General features: G+C 41.8%; 1 protein-coding gene across 1 annotated transcript in view; it reads right to left on the bottom strand.

The window, feature by feature from the left end:
• Positions 1-1613: 1613 nt before the first annotated feature.
• The window catches only part of DPYS (dihydropyrimidinase), a 77320-nt gene continuing 55908 nt past the window's right edge, over positions 1614-23025 (bottom strand). The window contains exons 8-10 of the mRNA XM_077846927.1: positions 14418-14625; positions 3629-3759; positions 1614-2011 (exon numbers count right to left, since the gene is read on the bottom strand). Coding sequence (XP_077703053.1) covers positions 3643-3759; positions 14418-14625 — 325 coding nt within the window. The 3' untranslated portion in view covers positions 1614-2011; positions 3629-3642. The remainder of the gene's footprint in view (positions 2012-3628; positions 3760-14417; positions 14626-23025) is intronic.

Raw genomic sequence — 23025 nt, forward strand, 5'->3', positions numbered from 1 at the left:
GTACCAGTTGTAGCTGCAGATGCTGACAATGGGACCTGCTGAACCTGCAGTTGGTGCTTGAGAGCCTGCCTCCACCCATCCCAACATTTCAGTTTGTGTTGGTTCCCAATGATCAGGGGGCACCTCCTGGGAGCTCCCATGCCCAGTGACCCCTGAGCTCTCTGCAGACCCACACCATGCTCTCACCCCGCTCTCACATTTTAATTTTAAAAATTACTAAAGGTCTCTTGAAAATGCAGTCGTTTAGTGGTAAAGGGATCTCACTTTGTATACCAGAGGCAATCCTGAAAAAATGATATTAAATATTAAGACCTTGAATCCTTTTCTTCCTATGGCTTCATACTATTATTATTATTTAGAATTATCACGACTAGCCTAATAAAAGCAACATATGGATCCCCACATTCATTTCAAATGACTCTGTTGACACAGAATCCAATCCTATAGCTATTTCATTTTCCAGAATGGATCTATCAAACAGATCATGAATCATGATCACGCCCTTCATTGAAAGCAACCTTACACTAAAATACTCCACAAACTTTGTCCCTGCTCACTTCATCTCTATCAATTTAGGAACTTAACAGGAACTCCTTCGCTTTCTCCTTTATTTAAGCATTAATAAAAATGCACTGAATACCCATCAATTCCCAGGCACTCTGCTAGATGCTGGGAAAATGATAGTGACCCAGACTGACACTGCCCTGAATGAGCATTCAGTATCCTGGAGGAGACAGACACGTAATGACATGCAGTGACTGTAGCGCAGTAAGACAGGTGCTGGGACAGGGCGTCTGCCGGGCCTGGTGAGGACGACATGACCTAACATGATCCACCACGTTGAATCTAGGAAAGCCCCTGAGAAGGGCTGACATTTAAGCTGTGTTTACTGGATGAGTGGAAATTGGCTTTTAGGTAAGAAAGCGATTTGATGATTTCTTTTCGGAGGATTCAAATGTTTTATTGTGGAGCTTCTATTGTCCACCGAAGCAGAGGAGAATACTAATAAAATATTTTAAGGCGTCTCTCAGCTGGCAAAAAAAAGACCTGTGATTCTTCTTTAATGTAGTTCACTATCCTTTTTTTCTGTGTGTTCAAAACAAATTATAATTGAGCAAACTAGATTCCTATCACCCTTCGTCAAAGGCACAGGTTCACTCCTGACCTTAGTGAGTAAGTCAGGGACAGACGTATCTGCAATGAGACCATAATCGCCCTGATTTTACTCCACGTTTTAAAAAGTCCTCTTGACCTAGTTACCTAGGAGAAGAAGTGTAAGCTCAGCTTCTCTGCATACACAGAAGGATCACAGGACAGACCCGGAAGCACAGGGGATGGAAGGTCTCACTGTAGCCTCTCTCAGCCGCGCTGATTCTTTTTAATTCTACCAAATCCTTCACTCATCAGTGTGATTGGATAATTTGCCTTGTACTTAATCTAAGGTTGAATATCCAATTTAACTACATGAGGTTTGCTCAGAGACCCGATTTCTGGGAGTTGCTGAAACAGATGTCACATAGGAAATTATGCTTTTGAATCCAAACCAACCTCCCAGAGTCCCAATCCTACAAGTTAGAAGCAGATACACATAACCCAGAAAACGAGACATAAAATGCAGATCTAAATGTTTATTGATTATCATAGGCTGTAAAACCACAGAGTTTGCTATTTTTAAACATATGTAGCCATTAAAAAAATCTTAAACAAGAAAGTGATTTTGAAAATCTCAAAGTAAGAAACCCAGGACAAGCAAAGATGACATTTTAAAGTATCATCAATGAATTTTCTATTGACTTTCCATCACAATAATATTCATTTATATCTTCAATCTTACACAGCAACAAAGTCACAGCGAGAAAGACAGCGATTGCTTCTGAAAGTAAATCAAAGAAGCCTGCAGCGATTATTTTTTCAAAAGGAACGTGGGGAGTTGAAATAAGGCCTGCTTCTCCATGGGCTGACAACGCTTAACAGTGATGGGAACAGCAGAATCCTTTCCTCTGATTTTTACCTTTGAACAGAATGAAAGGAACTCAGTGTAACATTCTCCCTCACATAGAGATGCAGAACTCAAGTCTAACCCCCAAGAAATGCTATAATCAAAGAAAACACTAATCCTGCTCCTATAAATGCTGTTAATAGTATGTTTACCGCATTCAAGAGAATGTCTTCCTCTTGCTAATCTTCCTCTGAATTTTTAACATAATCTTCCTGGATTGGGAAAAACAATTCCAATAGTAAGGAAATGACCCCCCCACACACAAACAAAAAAACCATCTTGAAATTTTGGCTGTGTAGCACTGATATGACAACATTCCATAATAAAGGGAACATAGCACAAAATACACAGCGCCTCCTTATTCAAGGCACGGGGTTTAGGGAAGCATAGGTTGTCCTGACATGAAAATGTGCAACTCCTAAGTGGCTATATATACAGCTAGTCCTTTGACAGTGTCCCTAATTAACACAAACATCTACTCCTGTTCATTATGTCGGCCCCTTGCGTAAGTCTTTTGTTTTTGTTTTTAAAGATTTTATTTATTTATTAATGAGAGACAGAGACAGAGAGACAGAGAGACAGAGACAGAGAGACAGACAGAGACAGAGAGAGAGAGAAGCAGGCTCCATGCAGGAAACCTGACGTGGGACTGGATCTGGGAGCCCCGGGGTCATGCCCTGGGCTGAAGGTGGCGCTAAACCGCTGAGTCGCCAAGTAAGTCTTTTGGAGATTGCTGTGTGTTGAAACATCTGAAAGCATCACAAGATTTTAAGAATTTAGAGTTTAGCGAAATTGCAAAACTGGCAACTCATGTAGATTTCATGAATTCAGTGGACAGTGTTGGAGAGATGTTAAATCATGGCAAAGCTGCTCCTGAATAGGCATCTGACAGTGTTGGATCAGAAAATAACTGAAAAATGGAAGGAAGGAAAGAAAGAAGAAAAGGAAGGAAGGAAGGAAGGAAGGAAGGAAGGAAGGAAGGAAGGAAGGAAAGAAGGAAGGAAGGAAGGAAAGGGGGGAGGGAGGGAAAGAGGGAGGGAGGAAATTGACAAGAATGATGACAATAGATGCTTGAAAACAGAAATATTTGGATGTCAAAAGACTAAGAAAACTGAGGAAGTACTGAAATATTTTTTTCAGAATGACTATATCTACAATATTATTTCAAAAATTAAGTGTGCAATGAAGTACATGAAATGATACCAGGTAATTTTACCTAAAAAATTATACCCTAAAAAGCAACATTTCATTCATTTTTCATTCATTTTAAGTTCTAGAAAATAGTTGCATATATAATACGAAGATTTTTTTTCTCAGATAAAGCCCCAATTAAATAGTTTATAAATTTTTGCTCATATTTGATACTTCAAGGCTTTGCGGAATGTTTCCCAACATCTCAGAGAATAAATCTCTAACTAGACCAAGGCCTTCTTCAAACTGGAGGCTCATCTAAGTGTTCTGCATCAAGAGGTCTTTTATCAGTCTCCCCTTGGCTAACCTGTCCTTCAGACTTATGTCACTTTGAAGCCTTTGACCTTGACCTTGGACTCTTCAAATGCTAATGAAGACAGAGACGCTGATTTCATATGTTGTCAAGGCAGGAATACCCATTTTGCCCACCATCCTTACCCACAGCACTCGGCTCAGGGGCCGGCCTGTTTCCTCATCCCTGCTGCAGAGTCTTCTTCAGTCTCTCTAGATTTTACGGTGACAACTTCTCCCTGGTAGGGCTTACGCTCCACGGGGATAGGTGTGCAAGTCTGAAACAGAACAGTTCATTTTTCTCTTGTGGTTTATCGACTTCCTGAATTCAAAGCATAATGCAGCTCCCGTGATGAAGTATGAGAGCAAAAATAAATCTTACACATTGACATGTCATGTGCCTCCCACCCTGTACCCTCTCACAGAAATTCCTGGCACCCCTGGGGACCTGTGCTATGCCCCACTCTTTGCTGTGTCTGAAACAGGCCCACGGAGCACTCTCCAACCATTGCACTAGAGCTTCTGCAACATCCTCACGCCCTTCTAGTTCTATTACCATCTTGCAGTCCTCCCGACCTGTGACCCTCTCTCCTATTTTCACTCCTAGGCTGCTTTGTTATACCTCTCCTAAGCGTCTGAGCATTTTTGCAGATTTTAGCAATCTGTGTGTGCGTTTTCTTATTTTCTCACCTGCCCCTGTGTGTCATAGGCCATCCACACAATCTCACATCTCTAACTACACCTCTTGGGTGGCCAGCTGAGCAGCGGAACCCCCACCCCGACCCCCCTGCTGGATTCAGTTTGAGTTAGTTCAGTGCTTGCTCAGACTTTAAAAATCTGGACTTTGTAAACAAAGAAATTCACAAGAAGTAACTAGAGCATACTGCCTGTAAACATGGATACAAATTCACTGACAAGTCAAGAGGCAGCAAGCCACAGCGATTAAGGGCATGGCGCTGGGACCAGACTGTTTGGGCACGTTACTTAACGCTGTGTTTCAGTTGCCTGGATTTAAACTGGGAGTAGTAACAGCACCTCCTTTATGGAGTGGTCATAAGAAGTTTAAAAATAAGTAAATAATAATAATAAAAAAAAGTAAATCAGGGTGCCTGTGTGGCTCAGTCAGCTAAGCATCTGCCTTCAGCTTGTATCATGGTCCCGGGGTCCTGGGATCGATTCGCACGTCGGGCTCCCTGCTCCACGGGGAACCTGCTTCTCCCCTGCCGCTCCCCCCACCCATTTTCTATCTAATAAACAAAATTTAAAAAAAAATCATTTAGAATAAAGCATAGCATAGAATAAGCTCTTAGTAAATATGTGTGTACGCATGAATATGGACACGCACAAATAACATTTGTCTTGTTCTGACCACCAAAACTAACATACTGTAGTGATCAACCGTGTGAGCTTTGGCGTACGACGCACTTAAGCGTGCACTCTAGCTTTGCCTTTTACCAGTGTGGGAAGCTGGCAGGCTGAGAGATCCGCCCGAGTCTACACACTCGTCTAGGAGTGTGTAGAGGGCATGAAAGCCACCTCGCAGATACAAAGAATTTCCTTCCCTCCTTCAAAATTTATTGCCAGGCCGGCCCCGATATTTTGCCAGGCACAGAGGACAAAACGAAGAACGACACAGAGGCTGCGCCTTAGCTCTGAGAGTTGCAGTATAGTGTCGGGCGTACCCTGAGCACTGGGCACACGGGAGGAGCCCTGGCCTCCGCTCAGCAGTCTCTGCCCGTTTTCTGTGTCTGCTTAGATGCTTTGCTGGGTTTCCATTCCGGCTCACTGTCAACTCAGTCCTTCTCTTCACTCTGGATCCTGTTGTCATCCTGAGGAACATCAATCCATACAGGCAAGTGGAGGCCCAGCTTCCTCCTATCTGTGCTACTCAGCCCCTGCACCTGTGGTTACCTGGAGCCAATCCACACTTGCGACTTTAAACCCATTAACACCCCATTCTCTGACCACATCCTCCCTCTCTGGGAGGTCTCCGTGTTTTTACCTCCCCTGGTTTACTTTCCAAGCCAGACCATAGGATCTATCACTTAAACCTACGGTGACCATACAACTGAGGCTGTAAAGCAACTAAACATAATTAACGAGCATCATCAGACCCAGCTAAGAAAGCCAGGATTCAATTCCCTATGTTGCCTACAATCTGAAGGGTCTCGCCTTTCTCTCTTCCTTTCGGCACTGGCACCCAGTGAAATCCGTGGTGGATTTCAGCTCACTCACCAGTGACAGAAGTGAGCAGGTCTTTGTGTCACCTGCCCTCATGCTGCACACCCCTCATCAGCCCCACTCTGTCTCCCACTTCATCCAACAGTTCCTTCGGAACTTTACTGCTTGTGCTTTTCAGCTGTCACTTGTTTGGTCTCTCCCCAACTCCTCTGTGGGGAGTCGTGGCTAACAGCTGTGCTTTAGGCAGGGAGGTCATGTCCAGGCACCCTCCTCCTCGCTCAGGGATCAGCTTGCTCATGAGCTGCAGGCTAGGGGGTAGCACATGACCCAAACCAGGTGACCAGTGTCCCTCCCAGAACCCCCTGCCAGGGCTGTGCCTTTGCCCATGTGGCATTACCACTCTTCTTTCGGCCTAAATATCTCTGATTCATCTGCTATAACTCAGCCCAGACGATCATCCCTCCAGGAAGCTTTAGTCCTCCCTGACACGTCCTATCCTACTTACCAGTTTTCTGTAATCATCTGTTTACTTATCAATCTCTTCCAGCAGATTCAGTGCGGTGGTACTACTCTGTTTTTCCATAACAAATACTCAATACAGAGTCAATCAATTCCTACCAAGGGTGTGACAGGAAGGAGCTTTATCCTATCTGAGCTTTGTCTCCTCTTTATGTGGATTGTCCTAGCCTGGGCTGACTCAGTTTCTCTCACTCTCCTTTGTTGTGCTTCACCATTTATCTGTCCTCTGAGCTGTACTTCCTCTTTGCCCAGCTGTCTTCTGCGGGCAGGTCTCAGTTCGCATGCTTGTCTAGGAACCACTATCTGGCTGCTCAGTCACTGCACGAACAGCATCACCAGGCACCTTGCAGCCTGGCTGGTCCCTCTGGTCACAGTGGCCACCATGCATCTTGCACCTGACTGTCCAGGTCGAATGTGCACACAGTGCGACTCTCTCTGCTTGAGGCTCTGGGTAGGCAGGGCATGATTTCCCATCAGAATGGAGGTGGGACGTTAACCACTCCGGCCCCTACTGCCACCTCAGAAACAAACCAACCCCCTCTGGGGAGGCTTTGCTGCTCCACACTTCACAGTCATCCCTTTTGATAGATGACTGGACAGGAATCAAAGACAATTTAAGTTCTGGTCCCAGGCCTCCCAATACTTTTCACCTTTTAATATCCTCTTATCCTTAGAGAGGTGGGTTACATAAACTCTTTAATGCCAGATCCACATCTTGTTCATCTTTGTACTGTCTCCTGCCCCTGGCATTGCACTCTGTGTAAAATCAGAGCCTCAAAAGATGTCCATTGTGACAAAATCGAAAGGTGATGGCACTCGTTCTGAGACTCCTAAGCCATCACTGTGTTATTCAGAAGCTCTGTAGCTTGTTTTCTGGGTAGATCTAACCTACAGCCCTTGTTCCTTCTCTCTAGTGACAATAACAAATCTCTATCTGAAGTGTGAAGCTGCCCAGCCCTGACATGGCCCCTGACATCTGGTGAGACCAGTGTGTCATGCTCATGGGCAATCCTAAGTGGTCGGGTCTGAAACAAAGTGGGCTTCATTCCCTAGTATCCTGGACGAGTACAGCGATTAGCACAGGCTCCATCCTGAGGGTCCAGCTAAACCCCCATACCTAATTCTTAGAGGACATTTATGGAAGAGCAGGATGAAGAAGGAGAGGGTGGAACAAAGAGGGCAGCTCTCTTCTCTGCCTGCCTTCTCTTCTCCATGTTCTCCTGGTTTTCTTTCTCAGGCTCCTCAGCATCTGGAGGTTGGCAGCCCCAGACCTCTATCCCAAGCTCCCTTTCTTCTCTGCCTACACAGGTTCCTTGGTGGCCTCAGACTTACGGTTTCAAATCTACATGCCACCATTCCCAAATATTAGGTCCAGCTCTGATCTCCCCCAATCTCCAGACTCCTTTATTCTAGTGGCTAAGTGACCTCATCATGGGGAGATATAAGTGTCCCCAAAAGACTTGGAATTAAGCCCCACAAACTATAGGTGAAACTGAAGTAGGATTTAAGGTCTCTGAGACCAAACACTGCTGTAATATCTAAGCCTATATTCCTAGGACTTTGCCTTTTTTTTTTTTTTTTTTTAGATTTAATTTATTTATTCATGAGAGAGACCGAGAGAGAGAGGCAGAAGCATAGGAAGAGGGAGAAGCAGGCTCCTCGAGGTGAGCTCAATGTGGAACTTGATCCCAGGACCCTGTGATTGTGACCTGAGCTGAGGCAGACACTCAACCACTGAGCCACCCAGGCGTCCCTTCCTAGGACTTTGGGTAGTACCTGGTGCTCAAGAAATATTTGTTGAGTGAAAGATTTCTTAACTGTAGGACTTCTTAAAACTTTTCATATGATATTGGGCAATATAAACACTTGAGAGTAATATTATCTATAATCATGTGACAGCTTTCTTAAGGTGCACCTCCAGGGACCAGTGTCCTAATGGAAAACATACCCTCAGAAGGTTCGACTGTGTTTTCCCCTGTTGTATAGCCTGGTCAAAATTCCCTCTGTATAGGTGGTTCAAAATTCAATGATGTCACCCACCAGCAGTTCTTTCTATCTTGATGATATCACAATCCTATAAAATGGCTTGAGGATAAAACCTTGTGAGAGGCTATCCTAAGTAATACATGGAACACAGATGGCACCTCATCTGGTAGGGTGCTGGTGGTTTTCATTGGTAGATGAAAGTTCAGTTTAGGTTTACAGCATTTAATGATGATTGTCATTGTGATGAGTTAGTTGAAAGATAAAAATAAGAATTACATTGCAGTAATAAATAAAATGCAAAAGTGCAACAAATAAAATATTAATTGTAGTTACCATCAAACCTGCATAACTGCAAAATGCTTTTTGGTTAGCTGATCAGGGTAAACAAGAAGTTTTAAAGTTGATAGTTTTAAATGTAACTGTATTGTTTGCAGAGATAGAGTGCCAGGATGCTAGCTGTTCTGAGACAAGGAAGAGGAGGTTCTGATGCTGAGCCACTCACGGAGGCTAAGAACCTAAAATATCAATAAAAACAACAAAACAGAACTTCCAGATTCCAAATAGCAAACACTGGCTCAACATTAAACAGTCCAAATGAGCAGCAACTGAAATCCATGCCCGTCTGGTGAACTCAGAGGCACTCAGGATACATTGAACCGGGCTTTTCAGGGACTGTGAATCCCCAGTGCAGAAGTAACCCTTAGGTTCACGGAGGTGATCTGTAACAGGGAAAACTTGCATTCTGATAATATTTTACAATCCACCAAATATTTCCATTTAACCTTTGACATACCTGCTGAGCTATTTCTCAAAGAACAGTATGACAAGCTGGGCCCTCTCATTTCAGGGCCGGTTCCTCTAGTAAGTTTTCCAGTCTGAGGGTAAGCATGTGCAGGAGGGGAGCTTGGAGGGGTGACATCCTGAAGATGGGAGCAGGTGGCGATGTGTGTGAATGGGGATTAAACTTTGTGATCAGTATGTTGCAGCAGCAGAGAATAAAAGGACTAACTTTGAAGGTAGAAAAATCTGGGTCTGAATTCTGACACTGCCACTTAGTAACTATGTGACCTCCTTAAGCCTCAATTTCTTACTTTATGAGATTGAGATACCTCTACTTGCCTCAGAAGGTTGTTGTAAGGATTAAACTGCTAGGGACATAATTGGTTAACAATAAATATTTACTGAGTGAGTGCTGAATGCACAAAGACTATTTAGAATGTCCCCGTATACAGTTGTATGCTGGCAAATGTTAACAACCAGCTCTGCCTCCCCTTTTCTCACCACCCCAAAAGCCCTATCTTATAGCACTTGCCTATTTCTGGGGTGTGAAGACTCCCACCACAGCTGATTTCAAGCTACTGAAGTGACATCACTGAATGAGGAGTGGGGACGAGGGACGCATAAGTATCTCTCATGAGCCAAAATGAACCAACTCCGACAGAGGTTTCACCTTTTGTAATTATTAGCAATTAATCTGAGGAAATTAGGATATATGGCAGTTATGACATCTCTTAAGCTATTTTCTCTGAGCTACCACATTGAGAAAGACATTGACACACTGTTACTTCAGAAATGGAGAACATTCATTTCAAGGACCAGATCAGCCAGCCCTTCAATTTTATCTTATCTAAAAGGCAAATTATGCTTATTGTTGCAAAGCTTTAAAAGTTTAAAAGCTTTGGCAGCACAGCTCTGAAACCATGTATTGCTCCGTGAAGCTATTCCTGTTTCTCTATAAAATGCAATGTGACCCTGATTTCCCAGAATAGATTGTGTTGCTTAATACTGAAAGAAAGAGAAAAAGAGATGACTTAAAGAATGTCTGAACTTCCAAAGTGTGGTGAAAATTACAAATCTAAACACAAACATTCTAAAAAATATAATCTATTTGAGTGCCAAGAGCTATATTTTGGGGGTTAAAGAATTAACAGTATGTAAGTCAATTTTGTTTTTTTTAAGATGCTCCTGAATATGTAAGTTGCTGTTGCTTTTTTTTCTTCTCTTTCCTTCATTCCCCAAAACTCTCCCTTAAGTGACTTTTTATAAAAAAAAAAAAAAATGAAATATAGGGCAGCCTGGGTGGCTTGGTGGTTTGGTGCCGCCTTCAGCTCAGGGCCTAATCCTGGAGACCCGGGATCGAGTACCACGTCGGGTTCCCTGCATGGAATCTGCTTTTCCCTCTGCCTGTGTCTCTGCCTCTCTCTCTCTCTCTCTCTTTCTCCTCTCTCTCTCTCTCTGTCTCTCAGGAATAAATAAATAAAATCTTTTTTAAAAATTGAAGTATATATTTTATTATATTTATCAAATAGTTTGATGCCTCATCTTCTGATTTAAATTTTCTTCCCTTTGGGATCAGTTGCTTAAATGTTAAAATAAAGTGACAATTCCCTAAAGCTATCAAATTGGATAAAAATGTTGCCTCTTTCCTTTGAAATTCTTTACTATATCTAGTAACAGTGATAGCTGCATGGCATAATGCTGGTAAATTTTATTAAGTAATAAAATCATGGACAAGAACCAAGTTCATAGACAACTCCACTATTTGGGATGAATTAGGGGGCAATCTTCTGGGTAAATCAATTTAAATTTCTTTCTATGACCTCTGAAATTATAGTCTTTGCTCCTTCCATTTGCAGTTTGTTTGTCAAATTCCTACTACGTACCAAGCACTGGGCATGAAAATATAAGATGATGTCCTCAAGGAACCAACACTCCAGCCAGATCAGCCGAGTTCTGGAGCAGCTGATGTGTCTCTACCATCTGTTCTTTGAGAGTCCAGGATGGTAAGTGATTAATTTTCTTGGGTTGGATAACAAGCACACAGGAGAAATTGTATGTGCTGTTTCTGCTTGCCTTCAAACTCTTATCCTCACTCACAAAATAACCTGAATATTTTAAGTGAAAAACCAAAGCAAGAGCTCTAATAGCCTAACATGAGTTTAAAATCTAGAATGCCGGGCATCCCTGGGTGACTCAGCGGTTTAGCACCTGCCTTCGGCCCAGGGTGTGATCCTGGAGCCCCGGGATCGAGTCCCACATCAGGCTCCCTATATGGAGCCTGCTTCTCCCTCTGCCTGTGTCTCTGCCTCTGTGTGTGTGTCTCTCATGAATAAATAAAATATTTAAAAATAAAAATAAAATAAAATCTAGAATGCCTAACAACTCCCTTTCTTAACCTTAGTGTGATATTTTTCTTCTATAAAATTATCTTTGCTTAATGAAGAGAAAAAATAATGTTTGAAATGGTTCCAGGCAACCTCCAAACCTCATTTTATCCATTTTATTTGATACTTTTCCCACACCAGTGTTTTCCAAAATAACGAATTTCCCTGTGCTTTAAATTTCACACTTGTTTTCTTGCTTTATGAAGGTCCCACAATACGGTGGGAGTCAGAAGCCATATCACAAATCCTGGCTTTTATGTTTACTTACTGCTCATCCCAGGGAAAGTTATTTAATCTTTCTGAGACTCAGCTTTCTCTTTTATAAAATGAGGATATCTACCATATGGCTTATGATGCAGATTAAGTAAAATAATGAATATAAACTACCTGATACAGTAAGTGCTCAGAACAACACATGACAATAATGATAACTGTCACTTATTGTAATTGCAAAAACAATAATGCACTTAAATGCCTTAAAAGTTCATCATATCAGAAGAAAATACTACAAAAATAAAGTAACTCACAAAATTGATAGTGAATTCTTGAAAAAGGAATTGACATGAATTTTGCCACAAAACATAACATGATCATTTGGAAAGGAGAATTGATGCAGCCAGTCGTTTGGTGATCTCTGCTGCCTCAAACGTTTTCTCTACAAGAAGAAGACTCAGGCAGCCATTTAAATACAGTCCATCAGGTGTCCCCAGTTAGTCTAGCATCCCTACTGGTGAGCAACTGGAACTAATGCCAGGAGCAGCTCCTTAAATCCGCTTCAAGTGTCACCTAACCTATCACTCAGTTCTGTTGATTCTACCTCCTTATGATTCCCTAGGTCTCTCTCCCTCTCAGCTCATCCCCTGGATTACTACTGCAGCTTCATAAATGAATTAGCTGATAGTGATGCCTCCAATTCAGATTAATTATTTTTTTGAGAGACTATTTTTTTTCACACCAAATGCTGTATCATTTACCTCCCATTAACTCATTTAACTCAATCTTTGTGATCTATGATATCATTTATTGCTCACTTATAGTTTTTGGAGTCAGATAATCAGAGATTATGTTTTGACCCTGCCACATTCTATCTGTGTGACCTAGTGTCTTAATTTCTTGAAGATTGTTTCCTAATCTTTAAAATAATACTTCTTTCCCTCCCAGAGCTGTTACAGTGACAGCACCCAAGCCCTCACTTACATTAAGTTAGCACTCAGCAAATGTTAATATTGCTGTTATCTATCACATAAATGTTCAGAAACATATAGGATTCTTATAGTCACTATCTTATAGTCACTGTCACCTATCAATGTCAACATTTACAAATTAACCCTAGCAAAATGAACTATAATCTTAAACATTTTGACTGATATCTAGTATATAAAGAATTAAAGCACCCCGAGAATTGAAAACATTCTGGAGTACTTGTTTACTTAATCAAAGCTTTAGGAAGTGTTAAGAACAAACAACAGGGGATCCCTGGGTGGCTCAGCGGTTTAGCGCCTGCCTTTGGCCCAGGGCGCAATCCGGAGTCCCGGGATCGAGTCCCACGTCAGGCTCCCGGTGCATGGAGCCTGCTTCTCCCTCTGCCTGTGTCTCTGCCTCTCTCTCCTCTCTCTATGACTATCATGAATAAATAATAAAAAAAATTAAAAACAAACAAACAACAAATAGGATAAATCTTGTATAATGAACTCTGAGAATCCACAAGTAAAAATTTCTCAAAGGCGTAAGAGGAAAAATCAAACAGACTACAAGATCCAAATGGAATGCACTGAAAAATAGCCAGAGGACTTTGGAAAAACAGAGGTATATTTTAAAATGGAAGGAAGAGAGAGAAGCCTTAGAACTAATCCTAGGGTTTCAAACTCTATGGTCTATATGGCCAGATGAAGAACATAGCAAGTGAAGCCTGCTCAATAAAAATCAGGAAGGCCATTCAGCCCTGGCCTCTTGTCCCCATGGGGGATTAAGGGCACAGGTTGCCTCCTCCCATCCCAAGTCCAGCAATTTGTATGGTTTTAATCTGAAAATTTTCTGACATGTTAGTGTATTTAGTGAGATGAATTTTTAAAACACATTACATTTTAAAGTAAATAAAGGTGTGAAAGCCCAACAAATATTATGAACAAATACCTCTTTTATAATAACAGATTTACTACAAAGTCTTGAAGGAACTTTGTTATAGATTTAGTCATCAAAAGAGGAAAGCAAAGAGACAAAAGTAACATCTGACCCCTACTATGTGCCTTCTATTTAAAACTCTCATTTGAGTCTTACAATTTGTTAAGGAGGAAATGTTATCATTCTCTAGATGAAGCAACTGAGCCCAAGAATAGAGATCTTGTTTTTGGCCACACACCTAGGAAATGGGAAGGGCAAAGTAGGATTCATATTTCGAGCTACCTAAACTCAAAACTCCACCTTTGCTCTCGCGGCTATTAGAATGAACCTTCATACATTCAAGAATAAGGAATAGCATTTTTTGAGGAGCCATTCACTGCTAAGTTCTGAACAGTTTTGCACAGAAGCCATACCTCTTATGAGGTGTGCTCCCAGACAGACATGACAGCATGCCATGTAGCCACTTGACAGGAGACTTGGCTCAAGGGCTGCCCCAAGGCCTTGCTCAATCTATCTCAGATTGTATGGTAGACTAGGATGCTTCCACTCTTTTTTCTCTCTGCTTCACCAGGGTAGACTTGAATTGCAGTCTGAAGGTTCTTCCAGCCTTTTCTGGCTCCCTCCCATCTTTTCACACACGTGTTTCCCCTAATAAAAACATAAGTGTCTGCTTTCTGGACACTGACTACCTCAATTACCAAAAGTCCCCAGAGACCCTAAACTTGCCTGGGGAAACCTGACTTGGTCATGAGGAAACCCTCAAGAAACACACCAATCTGCACGAGAAAGGACATCTATCCAATAATGATTCTTTCTTTGAAAACTGGTATTTTTCTAGAACCTCTCCTATCAATCCTGACATCCCAAGAATGTGTTAAAGGAGGTGTATGTGACAACACCACCACCAACATCTAGGAACAGGTAACAGTCCAGCCCCTGGTAACAGCCACTTCTGCACAACTCACCTGGTCCCGCTGTTTGATCCGTTTGTAAATATACTCAGCAAATGGTTTGCGAGGAATAAACTTCCCATCCCCTGCCGTTACATTGAAAACTCCAGCTTCATACACCACTTTTCCTCTGGAAATAGTCACAACGGGCACCCCATGGCAAACCATGCCCTCGAAGATGTTGAAGTTAACAGCCTGATGATGAGTTTTTGCCGAAATAGTCCTGTTTATAAAAACAAAGACCCCCCAGATCATCACCAGTTCATCTGTCAAATATGAAATATTAAAAGAATGACTTTAGAAGAAAATTTAGCAACTCTATTAAGCCATATTAAGCTTTATCATTTGAACAAGCGACTTTAAGAATAGAACATAGCATTAACATTTCATTACAAAGTAATTACATTTTCCGAGAGAAAAACCCAATAGATCAGTTCTTACGGTGATTAATGAGGATGAAGTGGGTGAAAGGAAGGTATTGTCTCTCACATTTACATTTTTAAATTAATTTTTACAACATGTATAAGTCTGATGAACATACTGACCCAGTCCCCAGCTCTACAGAATTTTAACATTTTGCAGATGCAAAAGGCTTCTTCTTTACCTCTCACCCAAATCCCATTCTTGTCCCTCCCTTCCCAAAGGGAATCCCTAACTGGTAGTTATCAGATTGAATTTGGTAGTTATCAAGGAGAATTGTATCTTGAATTTCTTTTTTTTTTAATTTTTTTTTTAATTTTCATTTATTTATGATAGTCACAGAGAGAGAGAGAGAGGCAGAGACACAGGCAGAGGGAGAAGCAGGCTCCATGCACCGGGAGCCTGATGTGGGATTCGATCCCGGGTCTCCAGGATCGCGTCCTGGGCCAAAGGCAGGCGCCAAACCGCTGCGCCACCCAGGGATCCCTTGAATTTCTTTCCCTTGTCTGTAGTGAAACTGAAAACATAAGGATAATAAAGTAACAAAATATGTTAGAATATAATCTCTTAGCAGGGTCTATGTCATCCATTTGTATATTCATCATCATTCTCAGGAGTTTATTAATACTTTCGATCTTACACAATATGATCAATGACTTCCAGGCTACTTGGAAATGTTGGATGTCTTCTTGCCCCAAATCTCATTTAGTGGAAAGAGGTGGGGGGGAAGAGATCTGGCAGCTGTAAATAATACGAGCATAATCTTGAATTCTGGTAGAAGTTTCTACATGCCCTCTTAGGAATGGACGGAAGAGAAGTACTTTGCTAAACATGCTAAGGCTGAGTTCAAGGAAGAGCCGCCCAAGGCCCCCCAACCCTGATCTGGAAGGATGGAGCTAGGGGATTCAGGCTTTTGTGTGCTGCCATCCTAGAAATGGATGAGACAATGCTGGTCTGAATCATGGGTCCAGAATCCTACACCCAAGTACTCACTTGGTATCCAACCCTAACATGTCCAAACAGAATTCTTGATTTTCAATGCCTCCTACAACTCCCCCACTTGTTCCTCCCTTGAGCTATCATCAGGCCTATTGATTGGTTCTATCTCCAAAATAATAATAATAATAATAATAATAATAAATCCCAAACCTGCCCACCTCTGTTGCTCTCCGTCATTCCCACTGGAGTCCATGCCACCATCATCTGTCATGTGAGTGACCCCAACACTTCATACTGGCCTCTTTGTTTCCCCTCTTACCTTCTTATACTCTTCACCACTGTCCACAAAGAGAGGCCTTAGGAACCAACTTAATGATACCAAGAAAAGTTGCAAAGGGGCACCTGGGTGGCACAATTGATTAAGCATCCAGCTCTTGGTTTCTGCTTAGGTTGTGATCTCAGGGTTGTGAGATCGAGTGCTCTGTGCTCAGTGCAGTCTGCTTAAGACTCTCTCTCCCTCTCTTTTCCCCTGCTCCCCCCTTGAATAAATAAATGAATAGTAATAAAAAAAAAACACCCAAAAAGCAAAAACAAAGAAAAGTTAAAAAGATAAAAAGAAGAAGAGGTAGTTACAAATACAGCAACAATAATTTCAAACACTAAAGAGGAGGGAAGGCTACTAATCTAATCGTAAGTAATGTCACTAAAGTAGGAAAATGAATAAAATATTTAAAGGGTTACTAAGAATAAAATGAGTAATGATGAGTTATGGGTTGGTGATGAGAGATATAAACTCAAAGAAAATAAATCAAAGGAACAAATAGAGGAGCTTCAAACTTGCAGGTTAAAGTGAGTTTTTCTGACCACCACAGTCTCTTTCTCATATTTCCATGGTCTGGCACTGCTACTTTCCTACCTATCACAGTTACACACTCTGGGGTTTGTTTTGTAAAAATGTAACATAAACATGACTGGATGGATATATCAACCACTAGATAGAGAAAGAAAAATGCATAAAAAATTCATGCTGAAGTGGTTACTAAATACAAGAATGGGAGGCAAATAAGGGGAAACCCTAAATCATAAAATTCTATTTTACTGATGGGAAGTTAACAATTAATTACTGATCCTCTTAGGGAAATAATCTAACAGAAGAAATAAGCTCTATACACTAAGACTGTCATCACAATATTGCCTAAACTATTTAAAATTCAAAGCATAACAATTTCCTAATGATTATGCAATGGAATATCGGGCATCTCTGAAAGAATTAAGAATTAAAAATATGCCGAGGAGGCAAAGAAAATGAAAAATGCATAATAATACATGTAAAAACATACGAAGTATGTATATCTACAAGGAAAATATATATGCAGGCGGACAAAAGCAAGAGGAAATATACAAAGTAAAGTGTTTTTTGTGGGCTCGGAATAACTGAATATGCAAACAAGAACAAATATGAAAGCTAAAGGTCTGTTACAGCGAAATGTCAAATCAAGTTTCTCTGCCTCTGCCAAATAAAGGTCATGACCTTGACTTTCTCAGCCTTGGGAGTGCAAGAGAAAGACGACAATTAGGCAACATCTAAATGATTCTTTATAATAAGGCATTATGTAAATGAGCTCCAATTAGCACAAAATGTAAAATCTAGGCAGTATCACCAGCAGCAAACAGAATGTGCTTCTACTTTACCATTGAAGGTGTCTGGCAGGGTGCCACTCGTCACCCAACCTTTGCCTTCCAGCCACAGCTGCAGTCCTCCACTTCTGTAGGAGCTTCCACACTTCCGGATTTTGGTGCATGCAGTTTTCTTCACTCCAAATACCCTTCTCCCTGCTCCCATCCACCTTCCCTAAGACGCCACTCAAGAGTCCTAGTGCCACATTCATTACAACTCAATAAAGCTGGGGGGTGGGGGGGTTAAGGAAGAGACTCCTGACCTTGAGAAGTTGACCCTGATGATTCCAGGCAAAGCTGAGCCTTTCTTCTGTGGCCTAGCACTACCTGAATGCTAAATCATCTACCAAACTCTTGACAAGCCCCTCTTTTCCTACTTGGTGCACACTTTAGGACTGAAATCATGTTGCTTTACCCCCAGCACACAGTAGGTATGTAATAAATAGGTAGGAAATGAACAAAAAGAATCACACGATTTTCCTTCTGTATGTTTTATTTCCTGCCTTCACTGTCCTACAGGACGTGACTGGGTTTTGCAATAGGGCACCAAATTAAATGAGAGGCAAACATCTAATCCCAGAGTTCCATTGTATACTTAACATTTCTGGTGAGCTGTACACGCTCATTACTAATACAGACATACATCAATAAATAAATTGTTATAAGTATCATTCTTAATTGCATCTTATTAAGTTATATGAACTGCTTGCTCATCAATACCTAGCAATATTTAGCAATGCCAATTGTATCAACACTAATAAGTACACAGGGAAGTATTATTACCCCATGTCCCTGCTGATAATGCTGAAATAAAGCTGTGTGAAAGCTTGCCCAAGGGTCACACAGTTTGGTTATCAATCAACCTCTGAGAGGTCAGAATAACTTTCACTGGAGAATCCTGAATATATGCAACCCCACCATAAGAAAAAATATTTTGGTACATTTCAACATTTAATTGTTTTAAATAAAAAAAACAAGATAGTATCATCATGAGATTTCTAAAATTATTACAAAATGTATTTAAAATCTATTCATTACTAGTGCAGGGTGGGACATGTGGTCCATTAATGGAATGAACGCAAGTTCAAAGTCACACAATTGCCTTTGTAAGGATACCTGTTGTTCCTTTGAACACATTCCCTTAAAGGCAGAGGCCTTCAGTTAAGACAAAAGCCAAGAACATGCCTTCTACCCTCCTTTGCAGCGGGGGCCCAGTTATGGAATCCGGCCTCCTCCAAAATAGTGCCTCACACGAGCCTTTGATGGCAAGCCGGTGACTCTGGATGCAGGTGTCACAGGAATCCATGTTGGTGAAGATGCAGATGGAGAAATGGTGTTTTTCAGGCCCGCTGTGACAGAAGGTTAGCGGTGGGGCCCAGCCTGGCTTCCCGAAGCCACCTATGGTAACTGTGCCTGGGGGAAGCACTGAAGTTCTCCGTTGCCCTGGAGGGCATTGGTCGTGGCTGTAGAGCCTCTCAGCCTGGTCCTCTGGTCCTTCTAGAGATTCTCTGAGCTACCCAGTGCCCTTTAATACATCTCTCTTCTGTTTAACCACCTAGAATAGATCTCTCTTGGTTGATACATCTTTTTCTTTCAATATTTGCAGTGTGTCTCTGGATGTTTAGAAAAATCTTCTGTGATTATCTCAGGAGTATAAAATGGGGGCCTTTCTTGAGCATGAAGCCTGAGCCCAACTGCTCTCCAGGCCTTGTCCCTATGACGGGTCCTGAGCAGAGGTGAGCATTAAGCATTGTCCCTTCACTCTCCGCGTCGGGACACTGTCATGTAGGACACAGGAGTGGATGCATCTTTCTCAGAACTTCATGGAAAAATGATGAAACATCCCCCAGGTTTTCATAAGTTGCTCACAGGGGCTTCCTCAGATGCAGCACAGGCCCAGGCATGAAGGATAAAGTCAGGCTCCTCTAACCTCCCCTGCAGAGTTGGTGGGTCTCATGTCACCTGCTGAGCTGGCAGTGCTTGGGACATTGAGAAACCATTTTGGAAGAAAGCAAGATCATGAGTACCCAGATTCTGACTAAAAGAGAGATTGAGTCCAGGGGTCATACGTCATCATCATAAGGTTTAGTAACATTGTGAGATAAATCGGAGCAGATGTCATGGAGCTTTGCAGTGCATTTTGGTTCTGAAATGGGCCCCACACATAATTCCATCCTGAGAAATGCAGGGTAGCAACGACTGTAGTTTTTCCCTTGGCTTTCATTCTCCCTTTGTCTGGTGTCAGAACCCCAATTTTTCTTTAAGACATTTTACTTCCCCATTGGAGGATAATTGGGTAAGACAGGCATGGTGCCATGTTCTTACCTAACTAAGGGATGGGCGATTACCTTTGTTTCCTAGCAATCTGAATCACTGGCAGAGTGAAAAAAATTTAAAAATGATTGGCATGTGCATTCCTGAATGCAAACCAATCCCTGCAGCAGGCTGCCCAGGACTGCCCTGGGCTCCACCCTTCCCAAGCTTGCAGCACTGACTGTTCCTTTGGTCTGTGAGCTCCCCATAGCCTTCCCATAGAGTGTATTTTCGCTTAAGTGAGAGCAGGTTGGTTGATATGGTTTGCAGTGGAAGGTCCTGACTGATAAAAACTTTGTCCCTTGGAGAGCAATCCCTTAATGAAGAGCCCATGGATAATAACTCTGAGGCAAGGTTCTAAAGTTCTGTGATTCAATAGGAACCTATGTTCAACCAGATGTGCCTGCAGCACAGATGCAAATGTGTGGCAATGCTCTGATTCCAGTTGTAAGCCAAACCGAAGAGCTGCGAGATTCATTACCAAATATTTTTCAAATTTAACAATGTGCAAGGTAGCTCAGGAGAGTAGCATTTTAAGACTCCCTTCCCTCTAATTAATGATGGTTAAGCCAGCCTGTCCCGGTGGTGACAGGAAAGATAGGAATGATCAAAGCCTACCCAGCAGTTTAGGGAGCCTGAGGTTCCTGGGCCATTGCCTCTTCATTAGCAGATTCATAGGAAGGGTGCTCTCAGCGGTCACTCTGCCCCAAGGGAAAGGCTGCTCTTTGTTAAGGTTGCTTTGAGCCTGTATCAAAGGGCACATCTCTCTGCAGAGGGTGTCAAGGTTGTCTTGCTGAATCCCAATTATATACATCTTCAAGGCTTAAGCTGATAGGGCAGCAGAAGCCCTGAAGATAACATTAAGCTATTTTCCAACTTAGCCAATAACTTTGATAGCACTCACATCACAGCTGCAGAAAAACATTCTGTTCCTTTGCAAATAGCTTTCTATCAAAGAGCCGTGTGCTCTTCTAGATGAGAAAGTCACTGAAGCAAAGCCTGCAGGAGACTGCAACATCATCTATGTGCATTCGGAGAGAACACTGTAGAGAGCAAGAGGATTTCTGAGAGCAACGTGCATCTTCTTGACCCCAGAGAAATAACTTGTTTAGGTATTTAGTTATATTTTCTCCAACTTGGCCACTCTGGTCATAGCACAGGTGGAGTCCTATCACATTGCCATGAGAACCCGAAAAAGTCTTAAAAAATCATGTCAGGTCTGTTAGTGGTTTCTTTAAAACTATACCTCATCTGTCTGCATTGGGTTATAGGACTCCTTATATATTCACAGGAAAGAATAATCACCATGAAATCTTCCCAACACTATGGAGTAGGGGCTATTCTTATTCTCATGCAATAAATGAGGATGAGACACATGGTAGTTTATAACTCACCCCACATTGCACAGTTCCTGTAGGTCAGGTGAGATAGGAGGTTGGGGTCTTAAACCCTAGACAATGCTGTCCTTGAAAGCTCTATGGGACAGCCTTCAACCAACGAAAGCATTCTTCATCCACTGGAAAACAAATGGGAAGTAGCTCAGCCCATAATTTCCAATGTTTCCTAGTTTGTTTTCTATTTAGCAATAAGTGATTTAAGTATGCTCTTAGAAATTTCTTGAACCAAAATTGACCAGTCATTCACAATGTGATCACGATGGAAGATACTTTTTTTGACATGAGTTCCAACTATTCCAAACTACCTCTTCTGTCAATTTCTTGGACCTGACAAGTTATATAAATGGGGGGCATAGCAGCCGCATCTCTGGAAACACTAAATGGTGCTACTTCAAGTACATTGTCATTATTAAGCAAAATTGCTGCTCACTGCACCCATCAATCTTCCACCCTGTTTTCAGACTTTTCCACCTGCCTCCCACAGAAGAGAAAATGGGAATTGCTTCAGCCACATTAGTAAATCTAAGTTGGACAATAACTCGGAATTCTATTGGTGCTCAAGGCATAACGAGACATTTAATGCAGGTTCATAAAAATGCTTCCCAACGCTGACTTAAAGAAATAAACTGATCAGGTAACCCTGCTATTTTTGTCCTTGAAGTTATAAAATACAGATCACGAATGGTGGTGTTGGTCATGGTTGGGTAAACTGAATTTCACAAGTTGACCTTGGAAGTAGGTATCATTCCTTCACTTCCCATGCCTCACACAGCACTGAGCAAACAGAAGGCATTTTATAGACATATTTGTTTATCTGAAAATAACTTATTAGTAAATTTCTACATTATTACCTAACATAAATATTTCATGTTTTATATACTAGTTTTCAGACAGTGGAGAACTAAAAACGATTTAATGTCTTAAAGGAACAGGAATTAAATATGAATCAGCAAAAGCTAGCATGATTCTAGAATGTATATCCTATGAATATTGAACAGATAAGTGCATGTGGGTGAGGTATGAATATTAGCTTTTGCAAGGCCATTGGCCTAACATATTGGTCAGAGTTAAAAATAACTTCTTGCTGGGGTGGTGTGTGGACTTTGTCCTGTAATTACATTGTCTCTGTGCTGGGAAGTGGCCTCGCCCTTGGCTGCTGACATTATCTGGCAGACTATGTATGGGCATAACTTGGGCAGAATAAACAAGATGTTGGTTTTCTACACAGGAATATGCTGGCTGATATTCACACAGTATCCCTCCTGAAAATTCAGACTAAGCCAGGTACTTAGGATGCTCAGCTCTAATGCCATATTTTAGGGAGAGAAAGGAATGCCTGGAATATAAAGAAAAGACAGTTGAGTTCTCTAAAGAGATGGAAAAAGAGAAGGCTGGGTACCAGAAATGTCTGGGGAACTTCTAAACTTACTTTTTTTTTTTTTTTTGAAAGGAAGATGACCTATTTTCCCTCCATCCCTACTGAGGGGAATAAGAAGAGGTAGTAAGCATAAACACTGGCAGATGTAATGTAGTTTGACACTGGAAAATCACTGCTTGACAACTGAGAGGTGCGTTAGTGAAGGAAAGACGCAAAGGCCAGGTGAGAGCGCAAGGAGCTCAGGCTGCTGGAGAAGCAGGTGACGCCAATGACACTGGGCTGCTGGGCCCCAGGGAGTTGGAAAGAATTCCTAGTCTGCAATCCAAGGAAGGGAGGCCTGGCCTCTAGAATTCCTGGGAAGGTGATGAGGCAAGCATAATGTTGCATGATTCTGTTCCCGAGTAATTTCATTTCCCAAGTCAGAAACTCCAAAATATTCAAAAAACCATTTTCTCATAATAACCATAACAAATATTTATGGAGTCTTTACTCTGATAGG

The sequence above is a fragment of the Canis aureus genome, chromosome 14, assembly GCF_053574225.1.
Source record: "Canis aureus isolate CA01 chromosome 14, VMU_Caureus_v.1.0, whole genome shotgun sequence".
NCBI classification, from domain to species: domain Eukaryota; kingdom Metazoa; phylum Chordata; class Mammalia; order Carnivora; family Canidae; genus Canis; species Canis aureus.